General features: G+C 38.8%; 1 protein-coding gene across 1 annotated transcript in view; it reads left to right on the top strand.

Annotated features, from left to right (window-relative positions):
• The first annotated feature begins 2,156 nt into the window (after positions 1 to 2,156).
• Positions 2,157 to 11,023, top strand: part of kcnh2a (potassium voltage-gated channel, subfamily H (eag-related), member 2a) — a 39,842-nt gene continuing 30,975 nt past the window's right edge. Inside the window, exons 1-2 of the mRNA XM_057332994.1 lie at positions 2,157 to 2,269; positions 3,119 to 3,349. Of these exons, the coding sequence (XP_057188977.1) occupies positions 2,194 to 2,269; positions 3,119 to 3,349 (307 nt within the window). The 5' untranslated portion in view covers positions 2,157 to 2,193. The remainder of the gene's footprint in view (positions 2,270 to 3,118; positions 3,350 to 11,023) is intronic.

Here is an 11,023-nt window from a genome sequence, read left to right as displayed (position 1 = left end):
TTAGGAGCAGAAGTAAAACTCAAAATAAACGCTTTGCCTCTGTTTTCCTGACACGTCTGTCATTGAAACCACTTGAAGGTGGAGTTTATTCTTTCGCAGAACTTGCATTTTAAATGTAGATTAGCCAGACTAACGAACAATTTTTGTTAATTTAATTCAAATGGGTCAGTGAATCCTGCATGTTCTCTTTTGTTGTGTTAGGGTGTGTTTGTATACATGAAATGATGGATAAGCGCAGACAACATGTCCATGGGTCATGTGAGACTGGCTGATAAGGGTATTGGTGGTGACACTTTGCTGAATTTACAGGAACAACCTGCATAAGCTGTTTAGCTGTGGGTGCGCTGAAATGTGCTGTTATTTCTGCAAACTAATTCATTTAGCCTTTAAACCATGGTGTGTTCTGTGGGATCCAGGACATGATAAAAAAAACTAAGAGTTATGCTGAAGTTAATATATTGATCAGTTTACAAATATTGAGAAAACTGGAATACATTGAGAACAGCTCATTTGCATACAACAAGTCATTAGTTTAATAGAAAATTGTGAATAGATCGCATTTTCCAGAATTTTTTTGTTTTTCATTAAAACGTTTTTCCCTCCATTACTAAAGTATTTACATAGGTTGCCCCCTGTAGGCTGAAAGAGAACTCAGTCTAAGGATTTTTGTTACACCAGTTTAACACTAACACGCCAGTAGACGGCAGTCTGTCTACTTTTTTGTGCTGGTGTCAGGTTTGCAGCAAGACAAATTCAGAACAGAACCTATTAGTTAAACCTTACCTTAAGACTGTTAGGATAAGACAGAAAACGTATAATATAATATATTCTTTTTGTGTAGATATAGACTTACACCCTTTATGAGTGAATCTTTTTGCAACCTTTGGCCTATATAAAGAAAGCATGCAAAATAGAGTCAGCTTTCTTCTTTAATGCACATAAACAACAGTGTAAAGTTCAGCATGTCTATAAGCAGATATGGAGCCTTGTACGCTGTATTATATTGCACCTTGTAAGACATCTTGACCTGCACTGTGGTTAAAAGCGCATTAAAACATTTCATTCTGTGATAAGATAAGACCGTTAAACTAGAGGTTTTAAGTCTTTGCTGGCCTTAACTCTAATTTAGGGATTAGCCAAACCAGGGGTTTCCAGACAAAAACGCTATATTGCCTGGCAATTCCTTAAGTTTTATATTAATAAGAATAATAAACAGTATTACTTTTGGCCCTATAGTGCTGACTAAGTTAACAAGCTTTGCTTTCTTTTGCCATGTCCTGGATTCATTAAACTACTGTATTGTCTGACAGAGAGAGATTCACATTTGTTTAAGTATGTTTACACTCTTTATAAGTAGCCAAATAAATAATGAGGGTTTTTGAAAATTAAAAAGAAAGATGCAAAACCAACATGGTTAAAACATTTTTAATTGTTAAAGAAATTGCTGCAAAATGCATTAGTACACAGACTCCCTGCAGTTCCTTCATGGACCCCCAGTGTTCCTAACTCCCATAAATATTGCCGAATAATTACATTTACAGTCACGCCTGTATACGGTTGAAGGTAATTTGCAAATAAATGGAAATAGACGCGCATGACATTAACAACATAATTTAAAAAATGTAAGATTTTTTCCCTACTTTTTTCATCTATGCAGTTATGCCCAGTTTGCGCTCAGCCTGGTCTAAGTTGCATTTGCAGCATGACATTTCTAAATCGGATTTGTGGTCACTGAACACGATCGCACTCAAAGGTAACATCAGGATGAGTGAATAATGCGGTCCTTCACACCCTTGACTTCTTACCCCTCCCCAACCATCCTCTCCATATTCATCATCAAACTACTCTAGTAACATTTTCATTTTTAGCGCTCCTAAACACAGAGTGAGGCGTTTCAGCGAATCGCATCGTTACCTTAACTGGGACAGAAAGTCAGTCGATTTGCATCTATTTGCATAAAAGGAAGCAAGTGACTTGGGTAATTGACAGATTCTTTACTCAGAGCCGGTGAAATGTGCGCACTGACATATCAAATGCGTAATTACTATAAAGCTTTTCAGGAGCGCGCGTTCGCGTGTAAAAGTAAACATCGCTTACATGTGTGAGAGCTGGCGGTACAGGCATATCTCAAATAAAGGCTAAACAGATCCGAGGAGGCACTTGTACAACTTTTTACCTCATTGAAGCAGGACAATGCCTGTTCGTCGGGGACACGTTGCGCCTCAGAACACCTTCCTGGACACCATCATTCGCAAATTCGAGGGTCAAAGTAAGTAAATTATATATTTATTTTTTTCGGTCAAAACTTCTATTACTGTTGTCTTAGATGCTGTTGACCATTTCTATTTTATGTGTGTTTTTTTAGAACTGTATAGCTGTATGCTATTGTTAAAACGCTTTTTAATATGTGGGCATCAGTTTACTGTGTGATTATTGTGGGATATTGAGAAAGCGGACGTACGCTGCAGTAGACACTATTCATCGAGCTAAAAAGTTAATTGCTTCATTGTAACAGGCAGCACACACTTTGTTATGTATTCTAATAAAGAGATGTAAAACATATATATAATAATTGTATACATTGTACTATACACACAAGCACAATAACAGTTCTAACTAATATTTTTCTAAATGATATGAATATTATGTGCCTTTGCTTTTATCTCAATAAAAACAATTACTTTCAACAACCTCAATATTTAGATTCTTAATTTCAATTCAAAAATTGAATGCAAAAAGAATGTGAGTTTTGGCCAAAAAAATATGATTGATCAATATGCTACATATTTAACTGAAAAATCTTAAAGTTTTTATTCTTGATCTTTTTATAGACCACTTTGCAAGATGTAAACACTGGTCCTGCCGCACTTCCGATTTCATTTCCAATTTAACAATTCCAATTTTTATATCTTACATATAGAATTAAGTCTGAAAGATATTCGTTTAACATTTTGATTCGGTTATAAATGTTCTGTTAATTGAATTCTGCTCAAATGTTTGTGCAGAAAAACTGAGACGGGAAGTTCTTCTGGACCAGCGTTGTTTACATCTTCCAAAGTGATCTATAAAGCTGTGACTTGTGTACCAGCTGGATCTGTTTTTGTTTTATACTTTACAGATCGCAAATTCATCATCGCCAATGCTCGAGTGGAAAACTGCGCCATCATCTTTTGCAATGATGGCTTTTGTGGCATGTGTGGCTACACACGTGCAGAGGTCATGCAGAAGCCGTGTACCTGCAGTTTTTTGTATGGACCACATACTGGACGAGCAGCTGTGGCCCAGATGGCCAAAGCTTTGCTGGGCTCTGAAGAAAGGAAGGTGGAGATCTCCCTATACCGGAAAGATGGTGAGCATTAAAACTGCTATAATTGGCAGGAGTCTAATTTCGGTATAACAACATCCATTGACAATTTATTGATATACTTATTCTCTGGGGTTTGCTTTCCTCAGTTTGTGTGATAAGGATTATCTTCATCACTAAATGCATTACACCTTAAACTTATTTAATTTGACTCAATACTACTCATTCCCTTAACATTACACTGTTTCTATTCTGCTGCATCCCAGAACTGTACTCCATGTGACATTTGATCTGTCCCAGGCTGATTGATCTTGAAGTGATGTCAGTGTGGAAATCGCAAGCATCCTTTATTGTTGATAGATGCATGGATTACAGTCCAGGGTGCAATCTCAATTATGTCTATTTCTGTCCTCTCCTATTTAAAGACATAGCATTTTTGGATGATTGATTTCAAAGACAGGTGGGAGTTTGAGAATAGGAATAATACTCATAGAAGACATAACTGTGCAAAGGGCAACTTCTCACTATGCAGTTTCATAGTGCTATATCCAAGTATTCAAAAAGGGCATCATGACATTGTTTCTTCTAGTGATGCTAACAGCCAGAAAGGCTTGCTTTCAATGTAGCTCTTTTCACAATATATATCAGTATGAAAGCAGCTTTATGAAAAAATGATTATACCCAATGTAAGCAAGCCAAGGTCTAATAAAGTATTAGAGACTTTTCTAATGTTTGGGAAATTGTCTTAATAAAAAAAAACTTAAGGAATGGGTTACTGTCTTGTCCAAGAAAAGAAAGTTTATTCAAGTTCAATGGACCGCCTCTTTCCTATTTCTCTTAGAGAAGAAAAAGACCTGTTTAAATGTGTTTTAATCATATATCTCTGCATCTCAAGCCATCGTTAAAAGTCAAATCAACTATTTCACCATCAAAAAAAGGTTTAGGGTCACTTGAATGTGTATGGCAGTGTGATTGGAAATATATATATATATATATATATATATATGTGTGTGTGTGTGTGTGTGTGTGTGTGTGTGTGTGTGTGTGTGTGTGTGTGTGTGTATTTTAAAAAGCATCTCAGGTCAAGAAGCTGGATAATATAATGCTAAGAGAACATTTTTGTAAATTCAAGTCAAAGTGTGACTATATTGAAGATGCTAAAATATAACTATTTACATTTTTTGGGGATATTAGTCACAGCATAAGTCCCATAGTTACATTTGTGTTATTCTATGGTTTATATGAGTTTACTATTCTTCTATTATTCTCTACAACAAACCCCCTAAAATCATGACCTAACCTTTTTAATTGTAGTGTAAATAGAAGCAGAGTTTGTACAGAAGGCAGAAATGTAGGGAGGTTGAAACGCAGAGTATTTTTCCACTGATCCGGATGTTAGGAATACTTCTCAGTGTGACCCTGTGTAACCTAACCCCCTAAATTTCTCAGGTGTGCTCAGGCTACATTTAGTCCTTCTGAAATATGAGACCTCTCAGTCTTCCTTACGCTGTAGTTGAAATGACATTACAGTAGCCTGTTTCCCTAGTAAAACTTAGAATTAGGGTACAACGTGGACCTATATTCTAAGCAGGGGCGTTGCTAGACCTAAAGCTCTACTGGGGCACAGGCCGCCATTACATTTTCTTAAAAATCTGCTGTGTGCAAGAGGTATGCACAATGCACTATACAAACTTCCCTTGCTTAAACCACAATTCTTACAGTGCTACAACACTGGTAAAGGTAAACATTTATGTATTTAAAAATATTAAAGTATCTTCAATATGCTTAACATAAACTTTATTAATATGTTTGCATGCACTGTATGGAAAAATGAAAGCAGAGAGAAATATTTCTTGCACATCTGCATTCATTACAAAATGATAACAATGAATAATTACACCTTTTCAAGAATTTACAATTACAATATTTCAAGAAACCAGTCGTTTTATGGCTCCATCTAATATATATGGAATTCCAATCCTGCCAAAATTAAAAATAAATAAATACAAAAATAAATCCATGAAGAAATGTAAAAAAGATAAAATAAATAAATAAAAACAGAAATTAATTTTCTAAAAATATAAAAATGAATGAAAAATAGGTATTTAAACATATATTATTAATTTCTTTATTTAAACATTTCTTTATTTTTTACATTGTTGTATTTATTTTATGCATTTATGTTTATATATATGTATTTCCACATTTTTACATTTTCACATTTATTTATTTTCACATTTATTTATTTCTACATTTATTTAATTCCACATTTCTGTGTCCATTTGGTAATGAGGGGGTGTGTCTTGCTTCAGACATGGCAGTCGAGCACAGAGTGGTGCTGTAGGCCACAGACAAGCTCTTAAGGCCATGGTAACATCTTTTGCTTTGACAAAATGACATGCACGAATTTTAAATTATGAACAGGTGCTTGACTAGCCCTGCTATAGCTTATACCATTGTATTTACTAAAGTAAAGTGTAGTAAAATTCCCAGATACTGTGTATCTAGTAATACAGTGTTCCCTTATGAAAATAAACTTTTAATTAAAACAAATAAAATGGCCACTATAGTCAAGCCATTGTAAACACAATTTAAGAGGGGTGTGACGAGATACTGATCTCACGAGATGAGACACGAGACTGGGTTCACGAGAACAAGACGAGATTTTTAGACTTATTTGAAAGAAATCCTCAATGATGAAATAATATTTTATTCACCTTAACACAAAATGCAAAAAATGTAGGCATTATAAAATCAACTTGTACTTTATGAAACACATTAAACTTATATTTTAATAAATTATATTATGCAGTGAAAACAATATGTGAACACTGCAAAATGTTTGGTCACAAACTCAAATGACAGGCAGTAATTTCACAAAATGTATGCTTTGTTTTCTTAACCGGCATAGGTTTTAGTAAAGAGCTGTGGTTGTTTTCTCTATATGCTTTTGCATAGTGCCCGTGTTAGCAGAGGTGGCGATCATTTCACACTGTCAATTCTCCTTCCTCCACTGACTGAACCGCGCCAAGGTTGAAACCCGTCTGTCTAGAGCATGTTTACATCATGTTGTCTATGAATGGCCGGGTCGGTCACTGTAGCTCACAGCACGGCACGCACGCACATACTTTGTGCAGTTTATAGCGTGTTCTGTACAGTAATGAAAACAGGTCACACCACAACAAAATGTGCACTCACACAAATGCTCCCAAATATATTTTGAGGTTGCACAGGTTAAATTTAGGGAGCATATGCGACTAAAATGATCGCAATTTCGAGCCCATCACTCCATCGTCGGATCTCGTCACACCCCTACAATTTAACCATGGTGTTGCTTCAGTATATCCAGAGTTAACCATGGTATTTGTAGTGGAACTGTGGTCATACAAATCTGCCAAAAAAAACCATGGTTGATTTCCATAAGGGCTTTTAAATCCCACAATAGTAAGTACTATAGTGCACTACATTATATATTACTGTAATATATAGTATTCTGCAGTTTACTACAGTAAATGCTGTAATATACTATATTTTTGTTACATGTGGTCACGCTCATCTCTTGCATGTCATTTTGTCAAAGCACAAGATGTTACCATGGCCTTAGAATTTGCCTGTGGCCTACAGCACCACTCTGTGCTCGACTGCCATGTCTGAAGCAAGACACGCCCCCTCATTACCATATGGACACAGAAATGTAGAAATAAATAAATGTGAAAATGTAAAAATGTGGAAATACATAAATGCATAAAAGAAATACAAAAAATGTACAAAAATAAATGTTTAAAAAAAGAAATAAATAATATACATTTAAATATCTATTTTTTCATTAATTTTTGTTACTTTCCGAAAACTAATTTCTGTATTTATTTATTTTCACTTTTTTACATTTCTTCATGGATTTATTTTTGTATTTATTTATTTTACATTTTGGCAGGATTGGAATTCCATAAATATAAAGAGCATATTTTAACTAAAAAAACCCCACAATATTTTCTGGTTTAACAGCCAAGTCCAAACAAAGTAGGTTCATTTTTTCACTGTACTGCCTATAATAGCACATAGTTATCTCAGCCATAGGTACTGCCAGCTTTTTATGTAATGTCCTGAACTAGAGCTAGTAAATTACATTTTAATTTCATTTCTGAATGTACACAACACAAATGTTTTTCTAAGCAACCATGCAATTTAAAAGACATGACAAAGGTTTTCCTGTGACATTTCCTCTAATGTCTGAGACCTGACTGGCTGGGGATGTACAGTAGTTTGTTTATCAAGTCTTACCTCCCTCAAACTCATCATCTACTTTCTGCTTCCATTTACCGGCTTTGCACAAACAAATTCTGAAGTTCATCTACAGGTGCTAATAATGATTGAGTCAAAATTTTTTCAAGATCGTTTTTTCAAGATCCAAGATGGCACTGCGGATGGCTGCCTCGGTTTGGAGCTCTTGTCTTTTTTGTTTGTTTTTCCTGCCTTGAGCCACTCTTCTCTAATCACTTTTACCAAGGACGAATTGCTTAACATTAAGCAATGCATCTCTGTCAATCTTTTTCCTAATTTTGCAAATTCAGACGTTTTACTTAACATTTTACTCGGATGATCGGCAGCTCTATACAAACACTCAAAAAGACGCAAGCGGGGAAAGCGAGCGGGTGCGCTCGTCAGACTATGACGTCACGGATTTAGGACCCGCTGCCGAGTATACACCTGGCGAATGTCCGTGTAGCGAGGAAGGCGGGGCGAGAGCCGTGGGGCGGGTAAGGCGGGGCCGGCGGCGTAAGTGGCAACGAGTGTCAGCTGTGCGACCGCCGGTCCCTGCATGCCTCATGGGGGAGCTCGGGAGCATAAGAGGACGAGCGACCGGACCATCGAGAGAGAGGACCCGGGCCCGGAAACTGTTAAGTTTGTTTATGTTTGTGTGGCCGGCAGTCGACCGTGAGGTGGCTGCCAGTCTTTTATTCTTGGATTATTGTTTGTTTAGTTTTGAATTAAAGTTTGTTAATGTTCGCCGGTTCCCACCTCCTTCCTTCCCTTCTATTGAACGTTATTACATTGGTGCCGAAACTCCCTGACACTCGTTGCCACTTACGCCGCCGGCCCCGCCTTACCTGCCCCACGGCTCTCGCCCCGCCTTCCTCGCTACAGTCCGCTCCCTTGCCAACAAAATGGATGAAATACTCTTACTCACCCAGACAAACAAAGATTTTTCCAACTCCGCTGCGCTGTGTTTCACAGAAACATGGCTCAATGACACCATACCGGACAGCGCGTTACATTTGCCGGGTTTCCAGCTGTTCAGAGTGGATCGCATTGCAGAGTCAACAGGGAAAGACGCGTGGTGGTGGATTATGTTTTTATATAAACGAAGGTTGGTGCAGATATATAACAACACTGAAGAAGATGTGCTTTTCGTACTTAGAAGCGTTCTCTATCAACTGCAAACCTTTTTATTCGCCACGCGAGTTTTCCTCGTTTATTCTCGTGAATGTTTACATTCCTCCACATGCATGTGCGAGCGCGGCGCTGCATCAGCTGGCGGATTACATCACTGACACTGAGCAGCAACACCCGGATTCGCTTATTATTATTATTATTGGGGACTTTAACAGAGGGTTTAACAAACCTTTCCCGTGAGCTACCAAAATACAGGCAGCATATCACATGCCCCACCAGAGATCAGCAACATTCTGGATCAGTGATATACCACAATACGGGATGCATACTCTGTTCCCAGAGCAGCTCTGGGTCTCTCTGATCATTGCCTGGTTCATCTTCTTCCGACCTTCAGACAGAAGCTCTTTGCTGTCCTTGCTACAAGCTTGGCAGATTTAAGATGGAGCAGCGAAACAGAGCGGGCCTTACAAGCCTGTTTCGACTGCACGTATTGGAGTGTCTTTGAAGCTGCAGCCGCTGATCTGGATGAGTTAACTGACACAGTGACATTCTACATCAGCTTCTGTGAGGACATGTGTATTCCCACCAGGACCCACTTAACATACAACAATGACAAACCATGGTTTACAATGAAACTGAGACAGCTTCGTCAGGCCAAAGAAGATGCTTACAGAAGGTACACAAGGTTTTTTTTTTTTTGAAAGAGTAGGAAAGAGATAGAATTCAGAGCTGATCAGTCAGGTGTTGACGGAAGAGATGTGTTTTCAGTCGGTTTTTAAAGATGGCTACAGAATCTGCTGATCTTGTAGCAGCGGGCAGATCATTCCATAAATGTGGAACCGATCCAGAGAAGGTACGTGAGAGAGATCTTTTACCTTTTTGGGATGGCACCACAAGACGTCGTTCGTTTGCAGAGCATAGGGATCTGGCAGGTATATACGTCTGCATTAGCGAGTGAAGGTAAGGGGGTGCCAAATCAGTGGTGGTCTTGTAGGCCAGGAGCAGAGTGTTGAATTTGATTCGGGCGACTATAGGGAGCCAATGTAATTTAGTGAAGAGAGGAGTGACGTGCGCTCTCTTTGGTTCATTGAAGACCACTCTTGCCGCCACATTCTGGATCATCTGTAGAGGTTTGGTTGTGCAAGCTGGAAGTCCAGTCAGTAGTGCATTGCAGTAGTCCAGTCTGGACAGAACAAGAGCCTGGACTAGGACTTGCGTAGCATGCTGGGATAGGAAAGGTCTAATTTTCCTGATATTGTAGAGGATGAATCTACAGGACCGGGTGGTGCTGGCAACATGATCAGTGAAGTTAAGCTGATCGTCGATCACCACTCCCAGGTTTCTTGCCATTCTGGAAGATGTAATGGTTGATGAGCCCAGTTGAATGGAGAAGTTGTGATGACTTCTCCGTAGACTTAATGACTACAGGCCTGTTGCTTTAACATCTGTGGTCATGAAGTCATTTGGGAGACTTGTACTGGCCCACCTGAAGGACATCACCAGATCACTTCTTGATCCCCTCCAGTTTGCTTACCGAGCAAACAGGTCTGTGGATGTAAACATGGGACTGCATTACATCCTACAACACCTAGACAGACCAGGGATTTACGTCAGGATCCTGTTTGTAGACTTCAGCTCGGCCTTCAACACCATAATCCCGGACCTCCTTCTGCCCAAGTTTACCCAGCTCTCTGTGCCAACAGTGGATTATTAACTTCCTTTCGAACAGGCAGCAGCTAGTGAGGTTGGGAAAATTTAGCCATCAGCACCGGAGCTCCTCAAGGATGTGTTCTTTCTCCACTGCTATCTTCACTCTACACAAACGAATGCACCTCTACAGACCCTTCTGTCAAACTCCTGAAGTTTGCAGATGACACAATTCAAGATGGTGATGAATCTGCTTACAGAAAGGAGGTTGCTCAGCTGGCTGCCTGTTGCAGTCAAAACAATTTAGAGCTGAATGCATTCAAGACAGTGGAGATGATAGTGGATTTCAGAAGGAACTCTCCATCACTTCCTCCCCTCACCATCCTGGACAGCACTGTGGATATTGTGGAGTCATTCAGGTTCCTGGGCTCCACCATCTCTCAGGACCTGAAGTGTGAGTCCCACATAGACTCCATTGTAAAGAAGGCCCAGCAGAGGTTATACTTCCTCCGTCAATTGAGGAAGTTTAACCTACCACAGGAGCTACTGACCCAGTTCTACTCAGCGGTCATCAAATCTGTTCTGTGCATTTCAATAACTGTTTGGTATGGCTCGGCCAACAAATCAGACCTACGAAGACTACAACGGACAGTTCGTAGTGCTGAGAATATTTTTGGT

This window comes from Triplophysa rosa, linkage group LG5 (genome assembly GCF_024868665.1).
Source record: "Triplophysa rosa linkage group LG5, Trosa_1v2, whole genome shotgun sequence".
In the NCBI taxonomy this organism is placed as follows: Eukaryota; Metazoa; Chordata; class Actinopteri; order Cypriniformes; family Nemacheilidae; genus Triplophysa; species Triplophysa rosa.
The sequence above is the reverse complement of the archived record's forward strand: the minus strand, read 5'-3'. Positions and strand labels throughout refer to the sequence as shown.